The sequence below is a fragment of the Podarcis bocagei genome (assembly GCF_964188305.1).
Source record: "Podarcis bocagei genome assembly, chromosome: 4".
In the NCBI taxonomy this organism is placed as follows: Eukaryota; Metazoa; Chordata; class Lepidosauria; order Squamata; family Lacertidae; genus Podarcis; species Podarcis bocagei.
In genome coordinates, this window is record NC_138128.1 from 65,660,913 (window position 1) to 65,680,149 (window position 19,237).

Here is a 19,237-nt window from a genome sequence, read left to right on the forward strand (position 1 = left end):
GAATGTCCTTGAAATGTTAAAAGCTTTACTGTACTACCCCAAATGAAAAACCCCATATGAAAGAATATCCTTTCACTCCCAAGAGAGTGAAATGATATTGTTGAGTTCTTTTGATAAGATATTTCATCTTTAAATTTTAAGAGGTATAAGTTTTTAGTTTTTGTTTTTTATGAAATGTGGAAGTGTGTTTTTCTTCAGTATGTCATTAAATTTAAGACAGAATGTTAATTCAAAGCATTTAGTTTCCAGTGTCATGAGTAAAATTTTGCTCTGCTTCATCCACTTTTTAATATGACTCTCAATGGAGCCTTGTAAAACCAACACAAGTGCTGGAATGAGCCGGCTAAACTCTAAGTAGGTGAAACTCGAAAAATTTGAATATCGTGGAAAAGTTCATTTATTTCAGTAATTCAACTTAAAAGGTGAAACTAATATATGAGATACTCATGACATGCAAAGCGAGATATGTCAAGCCTTTATTTTTTATAAATGTGATGTTTATGGCGTACAGCTGATGAAAACCCCTGTATTATAATCAAAGTTTAGTTGTTGTTTTTTACCCAAATCTTGATGATTCAGTTTTTGGCTGAATCAGCAAGATTTGTGTTTTCATCCATGTTGAGTAAGCCATCTTGAACTCTTGTTTTCCCAATCCAGCACTTCAACAGTGTGGCTGAAATAATAGAGAATCATCAACGGACTTCTCTCGTTCTCATTGACAGTCAAAACAACACAAAAGACTCAACCAAACTGAAATCTATTGCTAGAGTATCATAACTGCACTGAAGATCCACAGGGGGAAATCTTCCAGCCCTTATCTTCTGAGAATTTAAGATTGAGCATCTTAATAAGAAAGCTTTACACCAAGCACCAGAGCCTGAGAAGACCACACAATGTGTAAGAAGAGAAAGAGAGATTTTATTTGATATAGTTACCCAGTCTTTGAATAACCTACTGGTTGGCTGAATGATGAAGTGGCAATTTTACAGTCACACCAGCCTCTTAAGTTGTTATGTACTTGAATGTACTTAGGTACTTTTAAGATGTTCCAAGTCCAGGTAAAGTATTCCTTGACAAGCGATATATTCAGAAGTGTACCAGCTACATCTTAACTGTTCTTAAAGCAACTTCTTGGGAAAATTCACATTTGTTAAACCAGGATGTCTACGCCAAAATGAGCCATCATGGAACAAGCTAAAAACTGGACCTTTTTTCCCTGGGACAGGTCTAAAAATTCAGTTCTATTTAATGTAATGCAGTAGATTTGTATTGGCTTCAACTGTGCTAGTTGAGAGCATTGTTACATGTTTATTAAATGTACATATAAATAAGAATATAAAAAGCCTATGATAGAGCATAGTTCTATGCAATTGTGACTGAGTGTACTTGTTGTAATCTTTCACGTTTAAAGTACAACTTACCTACCTCTCAAATTCTATTAAAATGGGACATAATCACACTTCTGCTTTTTTAGAAATGGGTAACAGGCAAATTCCTTGTGCTAATGATTTTACTGATTGTGGGCATGCAGGATCAGCTATCGAGGTTAGGCTTAAGTTTGGAATTTTAGACTGTACACAATTTAGGACAGGTGGGTATAAAATGAAAGTCTAATCATTAACTGATTCTTGCGGGGAGGCGGTGTATTTTCCCCCATCACAGAATTTAAGACAAGATAGAAGGCACAACTTTGTAGTGAAAAACATTATGGCTTGGATCCAGCAAGGTAGCCACAGTGCTCATGGGGCTTTTCCTATAATTAGCAAAGAGAGCTCTCTGCGTTTCTTGCCTTCTGTCAATAAAAGTAGAGTTGAGATTTTGCTCCAATTTTCCAAAGGACAACCCCCTTATTTCTAATCAATGGCCTTATTTCCCACCTTCCTTTTCCTTCCAGATATATTTTGCATCAGTTGCATTTTACTACATCCCAATTGTTATCTAAATAATTTTCCACTTGCTTCTGAGTTATGCTAGAAATTTTTGGACACAGAACACGTGGCTTGCCTTCCTGTTACTTCAAAACTGAGTATTTTTCTTAAAACTCCAATTTCTATAATACAGTGTTTCTAAATGAGAATTGACAGCAAAGACCTGGGGTCATGTTTTTTGTCAAAGCTCTGATAACTACTCTCCTTCAGAAGGGAAATGTATTTCTGCTCAAAACTACACGCTTGTATGATTGTATAGCCAAATGATTTTTCAGCTCTCATCTCAAGGTGAATAAAGGTAATTGAACAATGCCTCCAGCACTATCCTAATTAAACCCAAGCCCAATTTCAAAAGTCCTTTTCCACCAAATCACAGCAAGTCGTGCTGGACCTACACAGGATATTATGGTTAAGACGTGAACTTTTTTCTTTCCAAATCAACCAATTCACTGTTAAGCACTCTTCAGGCATTCTACGCAGAAGTAAATTTCAAAAGGGAGATGGGTTGATGAGCAAGCTATCTCTGCCCACTTCTGCTGCTTCTTTTAGAAATTCTCTATGGATGCAAAAAGCTGCTCTGCAGAGAGTTGCCTTCCACAAATTGGAAGGCAAATGAAATGGAGACAGGTTTCCCCACTGCCTACCCTCACATTTTTACTTATACCCTCATTTGGAACACCTGAAGAGGCCTATTGTTTTACAGCAAACGAAGCATGTTTTTGGAACCAGTTTTATAGTTTACCATGACTAGGCCTGTCACATACCATGTGTGATTTGCAAAAATGAAAGTGGGGGAGGAAATGTTTCTTTTCTTACCAGTCAGTATTGCTACATTAAGGAATACTTCATTTGGGTTTCAAATTCAATTAATGTAGAGTCAGTTGATGAACAACAAGCTTCAGTAGCTTAGGGAAGAAATAGTAAACCAGCAACAGGACTGATGCTCCAGAATTGGGGCAAGTATTTTTACACAGCAATCTTACACATTCACTCAGAAGCAAGTCCCATTGACAAGAAAATGCAGCAGCAATTTAAGGCCGTTTTCCTGCCTTGAGTACATAATACTAGAAGTGAATGCCATTTAACACAGATATCAAAATTGTATAAAATCTACCGTTTCCTCAAAACCTTTAGCAAATATGTATACAAATAATAAGATGCTCTCCAACCTTGTTAACTGTGACAAAGGATTAAAATTTAATAGCAATGTTACAAAAAAAATTAGTGGCAAAAAAATTAGTCACCTTACAAACACCCACTCATGCAGCATTAAAAGTAGTTGTGCTGTAGCAGAGAACAAAAGCCACATTACAAATATACTGCCTGGCTGCTCTACAGCTCAAGCCATGTGGCTGAACCTTTGTGGATGGCATATAAATATTTAAAAGTCTAGCAACAGCCTTACAAGATCTCCTTTCTGGCTTGCATGTTTGTTCAAACTCTTACATTCAAGGTGAGGCTTGTGTCATTGTGAAATATTTTCTTTTATAAATACCCAAAATAATTATGAATATAAAAGTTGGAATGTCCACACATGGAAATAGATACACCATACTACCTCCTTTAGTAAACTTACCGTATTTTTCACTCTGTAAGATGCACCAGACCACAAGACGCACCTAGTTTTTGGAGGAAAAAAAGAAAAAAAATATTCTGACTCTCAGAAGCCAGAACAGGAAGAGGGATCGCTGCGCAGTGAAGACAGGAATCCCTCTTGCTGTTCTGGCTTCTGTGATAGCTGCGCAGCCTGCATTCGTTCCATAAGACGCACACACATTTCCCCTTACTTTTTAGGAGGGAAAAAGTGAGTCTTATAGAGCAAAAAATACGGTATATTGTGCATCCTGTAATGTATCTGAGGATGTCACCTCAAGTAACTAAGACCATTTTTAAAAACTATAAATTTCTATCGGCAAGGTAATTACTGAATGTTACCATAAAGACCGGTGCTTTACTCATTGTTTAAAATTATTCAACACAATTAAAGAACAATATATCTCTATAACAAATTTATTAACACCAAGCATGTGCAGGGGAATTTTTAAGAGGTAATTCTGAGTTGCATTTATTAAAAGCACATCATTTTCCTGAGATACTTTACTTTGTAGAAACTGTTTAAACACTGGAAAAAGTTAAAAATACAAATGTGAACCTGTTACTGATCATTACACTTGATTTTCCTCCCTGCTCAATTCCCTTCAGATATGTCTAAATTTTCTACAGAGGTCCAATACATAACTTAGGTACTGAAACACTGCCAATACTCAAAATTACTCCCTGGCCTTACAACACAAAAATTAAGTATTTGTTATTTCTATCAATACGGATTATTCACAAAATGCCTGTTCAGACTTGACTTCCTAGGGACAAAGTTGTCTCAACACTAGTAGGTGTTGGGACAGGTGTATTTCTCTTTATCCCTTTCACTTTGGCAGGGGATAGGAGGAGAAAAAGTACTGTTTGATTCAGGCTATCATATACTTATTTAAATGCTGAAGATGTCCAACACATTTTTTTCCAAAATCAAAGATGCAATGTTCTGTGTTACAACATGGATTATTGCACAATCAGCAATAACTTCTGCCAAACTGAGATTTCTCTCCTTTCTGTCCCATAAGTAATATCTGAACAGGCCAGACAATTTAAAGATGTAATCTCTAACCTACAAGGAGAAATAAAGACTAACTGCAGGCTATAAGAGGACAGTAGTTTGTATAGTGGATTGTGAATCAACACAACTAAAAGCCTGAGAATCTTGAGTAAAAACCTGATACCATTTCTAGAACATAGCAGCCAGTGCTATACTGTCAAAAAGACAAAAATCTATTCAACAATTAAGAGACCACAATCAAAATGCAAAGAGTTTTTTGTCCAAATCAGAAGATAACCAAATATAAGAGGGTTTTCTTTCCTATTGTGGAGTGACAAATACTCCAGAATTTTATGAGGCATCAATGTATGGGATAAGAAAATCTAGATTGGAGCACTCTTCTAGCCACACAAAAAGACTTACAGAAAAATAGCCATAATCCGATTTCTAGCAAAACCAAAGCCACCACAGCCACAGGCTGCCCTTTATATACATCTGGTGGCAAAATTATTCAGTATAACACAAATCATACTGATTTAATAGGGATGTCAAACATCCACTTGGAATGTTCTTCAATGTACTGTACAAATTGTGAATACATTATATTTACAACTGATCTAATTATCAGGCTTAAACACAATAACATGTTTATTGATTTATATGAAAAATACTTCACTAAGAAAGTAGACAAACTGCACAGAAATAGTACAAGTGTCATGTGCATAGCAATATAGCTTAAAGCATTCACATATGGCTTTGTTTAAAAGAAACTGTTAGAAAACCTGGCCCTATGAGGGCCTGTGGTTATACAGTTGACACAAAGTAAACTGCTTCACATCTTTTAGGCACTTGCTAACAACAGTGTTCATCCCTGGAAAAGAAAAGGGGGGTTGTCTTGAAAGAGCGAGGAAAAATACGGCAATAGCTGTGTGTAGCTGAAAAACATTTTTTTAGTAGTGCATGCACAGAGCTGAAAAAATACAATTCCTGTGCAAGATTTTATAGCAAATAACTGAAGTATAAAAATATGTACACACTTTGATTTTTAAATATATACATAACAAAAGCCCTGAAATTCATTCTCTAAATATATCACATGATAGTAGTAACAAAATGCAATTTGAACTGCAATTGAAGCTATTTAAATTAAATTCATACAGGATAATTTTAGGTGTTAACACATTTGTTTCTTTTAAAAACATCATTTTGATGCTGTCATCCAAAATAATCTGCAAGCAGATGAACTCTTTTGTCTTTTTCAGTCATCACAATAAATTACCCTAATGAATTCCAGTCTCGAGTGGCTTCCATTAGATGACGCTGTCCATGTCCTACCCAATTGTCCTGATTGTCAAATATCCTCCCACAAAACCAGCACCTAAATTTAGTTTTCAGCGTATTATCAGAGGTAGTTTTCACAATCTGATAATTGTTTTTGCTCGTCTTCTTCAGTGTTAATTTTAAAACAAACCTCTCTTTTACAGGACTTACAGGTTTGAGCATTTTGCGTTTTCTTCGAGATAGATCATTAGTAATTATGTACAAACTGTTATAATCTGCTGGCTCCAAAAGAGCATCAATAGTTCTCTTTGACAAGGAGACCTTTAGCACATGTCCTTTAAATTTAGCAATAGTCTTCATAACATTTACAACTTCTGGAACATCTGCATCAGGATGGTTTAGCACTACAACTGGCTGATTTCTTCGGGGGCATTTGATTAATTGTTTGGAATTAAATGGAAGTAGCTTTAGAATCCTCACAGTGTCTTTTGACAATCTTGGTCTACAAGGGGCGCGAATTAAGGATTCAAATTCATTCACATCCATTTGATTTTTCGCTTTACATTTTCGATGCAACATTTTCTTTCTAGGAGGTTCTTGAAGGCCATCTTTAACTTTCCGTTTCAAATTCCTGTTCTTTTGTGAAACCGTAGCATCAGAAACTTTAGCACCAGTTTGCTTTGAATGACGTTTAGCTTTTGAAAATTTGTTTGTCGGTGGCCCGGTTGACATCTGGGTTCCAAAAGCGTTCCCTTTGTTAGCACTAAGTGTTTGTGCTGAATCAGATGGAATCTTTTGTGACCGTGTCTTTAAATTCCTAAGGGAATGTACAGATTCTACAGAAGTAATAGGATCCTTTGATTTATCACTTGCCAAACAGGCATTTGCTGGCATCAATGTACCTGGAAGCAGTAAGGCATTGCTAGAAGAAAAAGCTGCCTTTTTCTGATCTAGTGCAGGACTATTAAGGGAATGCATATTATTGAACTGTAAAGATGACTTAATGTTGCTAATTGGCTGACAATTGTCAGCAGCAGGAAAGGTCTTAATTTTCAAAAAAAGCTTTTGTTGCATTGCTCCAGTTTTCTTTGGTTCACAATTTTGACTATTAGCAGTACCTTGAAGAACATTATGCTTCTGTACTAGGGACTTGTTTGGCGACATACATTTAAGAAAAACTGCTTGTCTACCATCAGGCAAAAGTGCATAAACAGGTTGTTCTTGTCCAACCTCTGGTTGTTTTATTGACTCCAAGGTAGCAACATTACTGGCTTGATGTCCAGCCTGTATTTTCACGGAAGAAATTCTGCTCTCTGAATTTGTCATGTTAAGTTGCTCCTTGTATGACATGCCAGTGGATGAAGCAACCGCTGTCCCACTAACACCAGAATAATTTCTTATACTGCCAGAGCTGTCTATTTTAAATTTCATACCTGATGTAGCTATTTCTTCTTTCCCACACTCTTTAGATGCAATTTTCTCTAAAACCTGAGAACTATTTTCAGTGGCATTTGCAATTGTTCCAATTGAGCCACTACCAAAAGTCAAGATCATTCCAGGTCCTTTGTTTAAAAGTAAAGGTGTAGCTCTTGTTGCCTGAACATCTGATGAACTGTTTTTTGGAGGCTTCCCTGAAATAACATGTAATCCTTGTTGATGGGCAAGGCGCAAAGGTACAAAAAACCTTGGGAGAGATGACTGAAGTAGCACTGATTTCTTCTGTTCTGGAAGCATTGGACGGATAGCATTAGGGACATTCAAACTGTAGTGCATCTTGTGTTTTTCCAACTGCTGTGCTAAAATTGAATCTGTTTGACTTTTAAGCAATGCACCAACGCCTGTTGTCCTTGAAGTAGAATGCATTTCATCTGTTCTATGAGCCATCACTGGGAGTCGTCCTTCATTCCTAAAATACACACCTTCATTCGTTGCACTGCCATTCGCATTCAACTCTCTCTTGAATTTAACAGGAGAATTGGTTAAACTGCATGCAGCAGTTGAATCTCTGTAGTGTGCAAATGTTTTACAATCCATTTTATTATTTGGAAATGAGTTGTCATAACCAGTTTTTATATAGTTGAGTGGCTGAGTAGCAGGTTGCCCTCTTAGAACATTTTGTAATGACTGGTTTACTTCAGGTGACAAATAGTTGGATGCCTGAGTACTCTGGAGTGAGAAAACAGATGTTATTTTAGGCATAAGTGATGTATTTGCACAATTAGAGACATTTTCTTGTTTTGATTTTTCAGCTACATGTTCCAACACTTGATTTACCTTTGTATTCAAATGCTGCTGGTCATCATGATGATTTTCTATAGGATGCTGTCTGTCAGTAGCATAATTGGATTGGTTAGATGAAAATACTGGAACATTGTTTGTATTTACAAAGCCATGAAGAGACAGCAATGAAGATCTTCTTTCTAGATTTAACACTGTTTGTTGTTGCAGATAAGTGGTTTCATTTACAGGCCTACTCTGGAGAGAAAAGGCGCTGTTGGACATATGGTGTTTGGAGCTATCCAAAGTATCTATTTTGGAATAATTATGGAAAGGCAGTGGTATTTGATTAGAAAAATCAGTTGATGGGCAGTAGATATTATTGTATTTACTGTTGTTTACTTCACCATTCCGTAATTTTAATTCTGTAGGAAAGGTTTTTTTCATAGGGTCATAATGTAGCATGTGTGCACCAGCAGAGGATAAAACCTGAGAATGGTCCTGAGGTACACAATTCCTCCATGAAGAATCTCTATTTCCAGCCTTAGCCACAAAATCACAAGGAAGTGAAGAATCTGGTTTTGCTGGCAGACGAGTTGTAGAGTTTCCTACCATTACAATTTGAGGTTCTACTGTTTGAGATGTATTCAAACTAAAATAATCTGGACTTTCTTGCTTTATTTTTCCTGAATATTGATTAGAAAATGACAATGGAGATGATGCCAATGAGTGAACAGAATTATTTCTAGACATTTGCTGATTAATTTCATGAGGTCCAGCAGCGGAAGATAAATTGAAGTTGTCAGCTATCTGCTGCAGACATTCAGTTGAGCCATCTTTTACCCCATCAACCTTATTTTCTGTTGGCAAATTCTGTTTATCCGTAGGGAGCAGTTTTATTACTATATGCTGTTTTCCATCAACCACCTTGAAGCCCATAAATTTAGCACTGTAATTTGCAGGAACAGATATTTTGTTGTTTTTAACCATCAAAACTGTAGGACCATGAACAGCTTTTTTCAGCACACCAGAACCCAAGCCATCTTCTGCTCTACTATATGGTATTGCTGGAGAGGATTTTGCCCCACTGTAGATATGCCTTTCATTTAGAAGATTGTTGTCTTCATTGAGGTGTAATTCTTTTGTAGGCTGGCCTGGTTCTTCAGATTTAGGCTGAATTTCCTTCGCATTTTTGAGAACTTGTCTGTCCTCTTCTCCAGTTCTACAACTGCCAGTAGTCATTCTTTTACGTCTCCACAGGGCCTTCCTCGATGCACCTGTTTTGTACCTTTTCAAGATAAGTTTTAGTCCTGTTGAAGTTTTCTTCATCTTCTCATTGTTATCTGTATCCGTTTTATCTTTTGCATAGAGGTGGTCTCTGTGTAATGTAATAATATGTTTTAAAAGATAGTTTTTCCGTGATGCTATGTAGTTACAATATTGACAACTGAAAGGAAATGTGCCGGTGTGTGAAGCAACATGTTTCTGAGACTCTTCTTTTGAAAAACTTGCATGGTGACATTTATCGCATTTATATTGTATTTCATTGTGCCGATGAATATGCTGAACAAATGTGCCAACATCATGGGTGGAAAATCTACATCTTTCACATTGAAAATGGCCATTTACACAGTGCCTAGATGTGAAATGTTTTGTTAGGTCCAACAAAGTATATCTATTATCATCATTACAGATTTCACATTTTACTAAAGTGCTACGATGTGTTCGACGGTGTTGATTAAATGATTGGAAGTCATTAGCTGAAAAATTACACATTTCACAGGGGTAAGATGGCAACTCTCCACGATGTAACAGCTGGAAATGCTTCTGCAGATCATTTGGACTGTACTTAACATTGTTTCTGCATTTGGTACAGCTAAAATTCAGTATCTTTGCAGATGTTTTCAATCCCTCCTCATAATTCAGTCTTGGTTTACTATGTGGAATATCAGTCTCAGAAAAGTTGCTTCCATTCACATCCATGTGCATGGAAAAGGCTCTTGCAGGCTTTTCTTTACATTGAAATACTTTCATGTATCTGTCAATTTCATGTGTACATAGCACTTCATTTGGAATATTTACCCTAGGCAGCTCTATTTTCACATTTCTCAGTCCATAGGTGAGAATATCTGAAATTGCAGGTTGAGTTATATACCCCTTAACAGAAGTATCCAATGTAGGAACACTTGTTCTATCTAACTCATTGTTATGTAACAAACTTGTATTTTGGATGCAAAAGGATGGTTCTTGTTCAGATGGCATTTTTCCTAAAGTACTCTGTAATTTACTATTTTTGTACTCTTCGTTATTTAAGAGACTCTTGTGCAGAAGTACTCAGAGTTCCAGGATTTCCTCAGTTTAGTAAATCTGGAATTAAAAGTACAAAGTTAATTTTAAATGTTAAAAGGGGGGAAGATACCCATAGTTTCACATACTAAAAGCAGCATATTGACTGACACCTGTGTGCTAACATAGCCATTAAAACTAAAAAGGCACAAAGCTTTTGTTCAAAGTTGTTTTTTTGTCACCACAGACATGTCACATTTTCCCCCATTAAACCCATAATCCCCTTGATGTGGATTAAGAATTGAAACCTTCACAGTGACACTCAAAACCTTTCAGCTATTGGGGTCTCCTTTTATATACTCAGATTACTTTGCTCCTCCCACATACGAGTTATTCTCATAGGTTAATTCCTACATGAGTTAATGCAGTGCCAGAAGCAATGTGCCATTGTTTCAGCCACAGCTTTTCTTCCAAATCAGTAGAAGACAGTCAAACCCTACCTAGTTATGTTCCTGGCCTTCCACCTCCAAGGTGATCAGTAAGTCAATCTTCACCCAGTTTCCTATGATCGCCCCATATTCTACACATTTGGACATGATGGTCTGCTTAACACAGAGGCTGCCAACCATTTTATAAAAAACAAAATACACAAACAGGAGACTCAATTACCAACAAGCACAGACTGTACCATGACAACATGAAATGAAAATAACCTTAAATGTCAACTAGGACTTCAAGCAGGCAACTTACCAGAAATCTCAATTAAGTAGATTTTAAAAGATGCTTCACTCTGCAATACAGCAAACAAAAAACCCCTTACTACGTGTTCTGAAAGATAAACTCTCACAGGAATATGTATACATCAGGAGCAAAAGACAGAAATTTGAAAATATGTGCCCCAGTGGTATCAGACCTAAACATTTCTAACACAGGGCTTTCCCCTGAGTAGATGTTTTGCTGTGGAAAATCCTCTTGTAGGGGGCGGGGGGTATCATTAAACAGAATTGCTGTGCAGGCATTATGCCTGAACGAGGAACTGGGGGGAAAGTAGGAAAGACAGGGTCATGCAAGTCGCCCCTCTTAGCAACATTCTTGCATGCACCAGTATTCTTCCCACATTGAGCCAGAATGTCTGATGGGGTTTTCTAAGTACTTTTGGTTGAACACACTTAGAAACCCCTTTTAAATCTTACTACTCAACACATGGTGGTCAGGGTAGATCCTGCACATACAGAGACATTAGGCATACAGCAGTATGTGGTCCTATTCCCCTTCCAGGATTTGAAAATTCTAGCACCTAAACAGAGCTAGAGAGGTCTTTGTTTTCCTATATGCCGTTATGTTATCTATAATGTTGTTCACCGAATTAAAGCAATGAAGTCCTAGGGTTCCAACACTGGTTGATGTTCTCCTTTTCTAGCTCAAAGCATAGTAGCAATGTTTGAAGTTCTCAAATGGAAGCAGCATTAGGTAATTTTGTACTTGGTTCAAATGCCATGTCCTTCCCATTGTGCAACACCTAATGGATACTCCTATATCGAGTCCATCACCAGATGATGTAATCTATTACAATGTCAGAAAATATAGCCCTTCCTCTCTGCTTCCTCAGCAAAACTCTGCCCCTGCCCTGGTAATTTCTTTCTTTCCACTGTCCCATCTTCATCCACTCATCTGCATCTAACATTATGCTGACAATGTCACCTCCCTTGGCAAACTGACCATGTGATGCCCCTTCTTAAATCCCTATACTGGCTTCCTATCCCCTTCCAGATCATGGCCGACTCAGTTCCCATGTATCTTAAAAATTGTATCCATCCATACTGACCTTCTCAGGCTTTTAAGATCTACAGAGGGGGCTCTCTTAGTACAGTGGTACCTCGGGTTACAGACACTTCAGGTTACATACTCTGCTAACCCAGAAATAGTACCTCGGTTAAGAACTTTGCTTCAGGATGAGAACAGAAATCGTGCGGCGACAGTGGGAGGTCCCATTAGCTAAAGTGGTACTTCAGGTTAAGAACAGTTTCAGGTTAAGAACGGACCTCCAGAACGAATTAAGTTCTTAACCCGAGGTACCACTGTAATTCCACCAACCACAGAAGTAAGAGAATAGAACCCAAGAGAAGACTTTCTCTGTGACAGCCTCTAAACTATGGAACTCCCTACAGAGCTGCATTTAGCATCTTCAATATACAGTGTACCTCTGGTTACGTACTTAATTCGTTCCGGAGGTCCGTTCTTAACCTGAAACTGTTCTTAACCTGAACTACCACTTTAGCTAATGGGGCCTCATGATGCCGCCGCGCCGCCATTTCTGTTCTCATCCTGAAGCAAAGTTCTTAACCCGAGGTAATATTTCTGGGTTAGTGGAATCTGTAACCTGAAGCGTATGTAACCTGAAGCACATGTAACCTGAGGTACCACTGCACAGTTTTTGCTGTATGCTGTAGACAAACCTCTTTTACCCTGGCCTTCAACTGTTTCATGGGACCCACCACTTTTGCTGAATTTATATTGTTCTTCTCAATTTTGAACAGTTTTACTTGTTTTATAATTGTAACAGTAACTTTAAGCTTTTTAAATAATTGTACATTATACTGTTGTAACTCACCCTGGGAACTTATGGTGAAGGGTGGGTGAGAAATCTGACAAATAAATAAATAAATACATTTCTTGTGCTCATCTTCAAATCCTTCCACATTCCATGGCCTTCCTCCCCATTATCTCTCTGCTCTTATATCTTAACACATCTCTTCCTTTGGCTTTCACCTCTTCAGCTCCATTACCCACTGTTGTCTAAAAGTCTCATTCTTCACCCTTTGTCCCTTGCTGCCTCAAATACCTCCCAGAATGTGTCCAACCATCTCCTTTACCTCATTCAAATTTCTCCTAAAAACTCACCTTTGGAACAATCTTCTAGTGATAATACCTTATAGTAGCTAAGCCGAAGAAACTTAATTGCATCTTATTCCCCTGTTTTCCACTGCTTTCATTGCCAATGTTGTTTTCCTTTGTTAGGTTTCAGATTGTAAGAACATGTAAAGTGCCATGTACACAGATGGTGCTATATAAATAATAATAACCAACATAGGCAACCAGGCATGTTGTGATTTACAAGTCTGAACACATAAACGTAACGGGTGATATCCAACTATTCTGTGAACTGCCCTGAGACCTCTGGGTATAGGGTGGTATATAAATTCCAGGTATAGGGCAGTATAAAAATAAATAAGTAAGAGCACACTCACTGCAATCAATGGATTTTAAGTTGATTTTGGTACTACTCTGAGTATAACTAACATTAGATATCACTCAACAGCATTTGAGAATACAGGATATTTTAAACAAAACTCTCCCACAGTGAATTTTAACTTTAACCACAGATAAGTAATAAACTTACTGTTTAAAAAGATTAAAAATCCATTCTTCAGTAGTCTGTTCAATACTTTTCTTTTCCAAGAGATGAAAGGCATAAAACAGAGGGTCAAAAGACACTGCATTCAATGTACCAAAAATTCTGAAATAAAGAATATGTTTTTAAAAACACAAACATAGGAACAACTTAGAAGTCACTACCACCTGAGATCTAACAGCAAAAAAATAGGTAATTTTACTCTAAATGTGGTCATTCATAATATGGCCAGAAAGGAGGGAGGGATTTATGTCAATATCTAGAAGTTTTGCAAGTTTTTGTAGTTCTGCATATAGCTGGCACTAAGTATTTACTAATACTCCCTTTTAAAAAATGATATTGTTGACTACAAATCTGTAGCATTTTTTGACTCCTGACTTTTAGCAGGATAATCTAAATCAAATAAATGCCCACTATGACAGAGATTCTAAACAAATACTGTAAACTAGGGAAATGCCAAGTTTAATTTATTCTCCTAAATCTCACCAACCTTACACATCTCTACAAGTCTTCTACACTTTGGAATAGAAACCTGGCTATGCTAGCTAACTTTAAAGCACATGTAACGAGCTTCCTTAATACCTAATATTTACATTGCTTATTTGTAAATTAACCTGCAAATATTTATCTGCAGAAACTGGAAATCTAACTATTTCCCAAAATATTCCAAAAATAGTTAAAAGATGTCAGAAATGAATTTGTTCATGTTACAAAACAAGGGCTGCACTCCTACTTTTGAGTAAACACAAAGGGGATTGGAGTAAACACATGCACCTTATTGATTTTGCAAGCTTTAAAATAGTGCAGACACCACTAGTTTACTAAGGGTGTAATCCTGTGGTACCTGGGAAGGAGTCCCAGACACCATAAAGTATCTCTAGAAGTGGACCACTGTCAGGTGGTTCCCTGGATGGCAACAGTGCTTTCTGCTGCCATGGCTACCCTACCAGTGGTGGGCCCAAAACTAGAAGGATATTAGCATGCATTGAGGGCAGCCAAGGATCTGCAGGATCCTACACTTCTTCATTCACCCATCATGACTCCAAATGGATCCACAAACTACAGTAGCCTAAGAGCTGGCATACCTAATTCCCTGCAATGGAAAGCAACGATAACAGAAAAAATGGTCACCCCTTCCTCATCTTCTGCCAAAGCCAGCAAGGCTTTGAAAATGGAAGTCACTCTGCCACAGATCTTTCCCACCCAGTAGGACTGCTCTGCTCGCTTCCCGCTTCCCCAGATTAGATTACTTACAAGTTAAAAAAAACAACCTGTTTAAATTTAGGATTTTCGAGACAGAAGCAACTTGAAAACCAGAGTACACAATCAAAGCATGAAATCTTTCACAGAGAAAGAGGTCTGTTCTATGCAGAGATATGTGCCATGGGGACCAGAGAAGGATCTTAACAGGCTAAATCCCTCTGCCCAAGGATTAAAAGCAGATATACCTTAAAAAAAACAAAAAACCCAAACCTCAAATTTAGAACAATTTTAGTATCTCCTTATACAGGCTGAAGCCTAGAATCTAGTTACCAAAACATACATTATTTTAATGTCAAAAAAACAAACCCATTAAATCAATCTTACAAACTATCATTCTTGGTTCAGCATTGTAACCTACATGCAATGTAGTCACCTTTTTTAAAAGAGATGTCTCAAGTCTACTGATCAATTTCTTATACAAAATATCCCATATTTTGCAAGAGTTGAAGGAACAGCAAAGAAAAATTATCTCCATAGTTTGTATAAAATGTGTCTACTTGTAACACTGCAACTTCTGGTAGTATCTTTCTTATTTCAGAACCAAGCCTTTGTGTTTTCACGTCTCAAGTATATGTGAGCAAGACTGGACTGGCAGATTTAGAATTTTCTCAACTTAAGTTGTAATACAGGTCCATCTTACAAATTATCCACATAGGTACATCCCACTATATTATTATACAGCAATATATCACTCACTATAATTTAGTGAGACAGCCAGTGAGAACAAAAATGATTAGCGCATTTCCATGGTTATATAAGAATCTTTGCACTATCTTAAGGAATTTTCATGAACAATTGGCTTTGTTGGTTTTCCTTTCCAAATAACTTCTTTCAAGCTGCAGCAACGCATGCTACTTAACTTCAGTCCTATGGTAACACAATCATAAATATCAGCAACCAAAATCAGCTCAGTACTTTGTTGTGAGCAAGAGAGGATGATCTCAGCAAGTCTTTTTTGGTGCAAGGCTGCACCCAAGCAAAACAAGATGGCAGTCAACAACAAAGCGAACTCCCTCTCATTCTGCAGGAAGTGCTTCCTAGCCAAGTTAATCCTTTCAACACAATCCAGATAGGGCAATGCTCAGCATCTGCACTTGGAAAGGGTGAAGGGCCTTTGCCCCAAGTCAAGCCCATGATAACCCTTGTTGAGTTTTGAAACCATGGAGTCTGGCCTGCCAACTTGCTGTCTTTAGGTCTCAATAGCTTTAAGGTGCTGGAGGAGTCCATAACTGGCGGGAAAACAAAAGACCACCCAACTCATCCGTCTGCCTGGACACAAAAAAAGCCCTTTCGGGTTGAGTTGGGCTTCCTGGGCGCCTCTAGAACTTTTGGGCGCCATAGGGAGAAGAACTGCCAGGCCCCTCAGGTGTCGCTCAGGGGCACCAACCCCGCTATTTTGGTCCCCATAGAGCTGTGTTTCGGGAGACAGGGGAGGGGGGGTCAAGCTGCTCGCGCCCCCGTCCTAGAAAGGGGGTCCCTGTCTGAAGCCGCGAGGAGGAGACGGGGCGCTGCCGTACAGCAACTCTCATCCTGGAACGGCGGAGGGATACACGCACGCTATGTTGGTCGAGCCTTCGCCCACAGAGGCGCGAGCAGCCGCGCGGCCAACGGCGCGTGGCCCCTCAATAGTCGCACCCCTTGAATGAGGTGCACTTCTCTCTCTCTCTCTCTCTCCCCAAAACCAAGCCGCGACCGCGGGACTATTTGATGCCTCGGCCCAACAAGAGGGCGGGTTCCTGCCCAACTACCGGGATTCGCCCGTCCCGCTGAAGAAGCTGCCCCCTCCCGCCGCCCGTATGGGGTGGGGGGGATCCCGCCTCCCCGTTACCTCGCTGGGCGTCCAGGGCCCCGCGACTCCCCCGCGACCTTCCCCCCCACTACGCTGGGCACGAGCGCCGGGCGCCTAGATTACCTCGCCCGTCTCCATAGTCCGACGAGTCACAATTGGCGGCCATTATAGTTTTCCATCCGGGGACTCCGGCAGTTTGACGAGCTCAGCAATGGAAGGCGGGGTGACTGTGGCGGAGTGATATTCTGGCGCACAGGAGAGGGGCGGAAGGACGGAGGCCCAGCGAAGTTTGGGGGGCGCGAGGAGACGCCGGGGGGGCTGCCGACGACCCCCGTTTTGCCGCTGAGGAGGCGCCACGACCTGCGCGCCTTTTTTTTTCCTCGTCGCTTTCACGTACCATGAAAGCTGCCTCGGTGGCGACGGCGGCAACCGCCGGCCGGGGAGTTTTTCTGTCAAAGTAATGAAGGCAGCAGCGGCAACACGGCCGAGTCCCTCCTCTTCCTCCTCCCCGCCTGTTATTTGTGTGTGTGAGAAAGAGAGAGAGAGAAAGGAAGGCTGTGGGGGTGGATTACTAACACCAATACACACTACCAGATCCAACAAAGAGGCACCCATATTCCCCCTCACGGGTGGCCAACGAAACGGCCTGGTGCCACACAAGCACATACATACACACAAGCAAAGCCCATCCCGGGAAGCAAAACAGGGCGCCATCATGTCCTCTCCCTCAGCCAAGGGATGTCGACGACATCACCCACTTCTTCCCCCTTTGCTCATCCATCAGCCGCACGCGGCCATTGTCTGGAAGCCGCCTCCTGATATCAGCAATGTATTTGCCCTCCTTCCAGTGCTCATCTTTCAGTTGCAGATAGCAGTCCTTTTGTGCTCAAAAGAAGAAGGAAAACGCGGCCTGTTTCCCCTTCTCTTGCATGAAGACAATGGCGTTGTTCTTTGCACACTCGCGAAATGCAAAGGGAAGGGGAAATGGCCTCCTCGAAGCAGCGTATATGAACCCAGCTTAGCTGCAAAACAAAGCAGACCGGGACGAGAACTGCTGAGTGGCACAATAGAAGCATGAATATGTAGCACGAATCGCATTTGTTTAAAACCTAGGTGAACGTTATCAGGAGGACCTAAAAATGGGGGGGTGAAGCCAGTGCTGAAGCTCTCTTTGTGACAGACAACACAGAGAGGCCCCTTTGGTTGGTATATGGAAGGTAATTCTTTGCTTAGCTGTTACTGCAACACGGAGGGTAAGCTTTACAAGCCAAAGGATTGCGTCCAAATTCGACATTTTTACATCCTTGCTGAAGCAAATCCAGCACAGCGTTATTCAACATATGAACAGCCATATTTGGATTTTAAGACCAGAGTCAAATGCAAAGAAGGAAGCTAGCAGGAAAAATATTTGGAGCATAAAGGGTGGTTTAAATGACAACATGCAGTATAAAGAAAATAGATTGACTTCCTGTGTTCTATGGAAGATCTTAGATGCAGAACTAAAACAAATGTAACATTCAAAAAACTGTCATCCTTACATTCCCAGGAAGGGAGTTCAATAAACAGATCTTCAAACTCTGTTATTCAGAGTTGAATTTCTCCATCAGACTCAACTCTGCCATTCTCTCCCCCCACCCCGTTCTGTATTTGAACTTCCAAAAGCAAATACTGTTTCAACAGTCAGAGAAAAAGTGCAACTTTTCAAAGGACTATAAAACCTTTAGACATTTGCTAAAGATTCATTACTTTATGAAAAATATGACTATTTATTTTCAATGAACAAACTTTCAAAGCAAATGTTTATCCAAGAACCTACTTACATATTAAATCTATTTTTATTTGGCTTATTTTTTTGAAAATATGATATCCTACCTTTCTGTTTAGATTACTAAATGTTCAGTATGACTAACAAATATATAAAATGTTGATAGCATGTACAATGTATATAAATGCATCTAGGAAGCAAGATGCACTTTTCATAAATCATGAAATAAAGCATTTGTGACTGTGGAGAGATCATGTTTTACTGGGTTTGTTATACATACTGTGTAGGAATTCGCTATGTGTCCATAGTTTTGTGAAGAGCTAAGTTTAAAATACAAAGTATCTATTGCTGACTAGCAGCTGGTTGTTACATGAGACTGGTCTGGAAAGAAGCAAGGTTCTTTTTTATACTGAGTAATAAATTGCACTTCTGATTGGCTGTAAGATGGAAAATTATTGGGCACTCATTCAACAGAATAGGTGATATTACAGGAAGGGGATGAGAATTCTTTGGCATTCAAATTTGTTTAAGTGAAGAATACGCTGGCTGGAACATAAATAGGCTGGAGGGGAAGCAATGTCGGCAAGAGGCGATTGCAGTAAAGTGGGGTTTTTTCCCCAGGGGGTGCCAATACCACTCCTAGCAAGGATACAAGGGATCCTAGGTATGTCTCTGGCTACCAAATATCTTTAGGGCTGGTTCAATC

The 19,237-nt window shown here is 39.3% G+C and overlaps 2 protein-coding genes across 9 annotated transcripts in view; one reads left to right on the top strand and one right to left on the bottom strand.

Annotated features, from left to right (window-relative positions):
* BLNK (B cell linker) overlaps nucleotides 1-2,240 on the top strand; it is a 99,290-nt gene extending 97,050 nt beyond the window's left edge. For all 5 annotated transcript variants that reach the window (XM_081189494.1, XM_081189492.1, XM_081189493.1 and 2 more), the window contains one exon: nucleotides 658-2,240. In XM_081189494.1, coding sequence (XP_081045620.1) covers nucleotides 658-777 — 120 coding nt within the window. In that variant the 3' untranslated portion in view covers nucleotides 778-2,240. The remainder of the gene's footprint in view (nucleotides 1-657) is intronic.
* A 1,682-nt stretch (nucleotides 2,241-3,922) lies between these two features.
* ZNF518A (zinc finger protein 518A) lies at nucleotides 3,923-18,579 on the bottom strand. Of its 4 annotated transcripts, none has more exons than XM_081189450.1 (5): nucleotides 16,890-18,579; nucleotides 13,703-13,819; nucleotides 11,053-11,092; nucleotides 10,803-10,920; nucleotides 3,923-10,383 (listed from the first exon to the last, which is right to left on the bottom strand). In XM_081189450.1, the coding sequence occupies exon 5, from the start codon at nucleotides 10,276-10,278 to the stop codon at nucleotides 5,794-5,796; it is 4,485 nt and encodes a 1,494-aa protein (XP_081045576.1). In that variant the 5' UTR covers nucleotides 10,279-10,383; nucleotides 10,803-10,920; nucleotides 11,053-11,092; nucleotides 13,703-13,819; nucleotides 16,890-18,579; the 3' UTR covers nucleotides 3,923-5,793. The 4 variants fall into 4 exon arrangements, with proteins under 4 accessions (XP_081045576.1, XP_081045578.1, XP_081045577.1 ...); XM_081189452.1 differs by lacking the exon at nucleotides 16,890-18,579 and adding an exon at nucleotides 16,806-16,824; XM_081189451.1 differs by lacking the exon at nucleotides 16,890-18,579 and adding an exon at nucleotides 15,674-16,565.
* Between the last annotated feature and the right edge of the window lie 658 nt (nucleotides 18,580-19,237).

Coding starts and splice junctions, on each gene's coding strand:
- ZNF518A (XM_081189453.1), bottom strand. CDS start 10,278: ATGCCATCTGAACAAGAACCATCCTTTTGCATCCAAAATACAAGTTTG.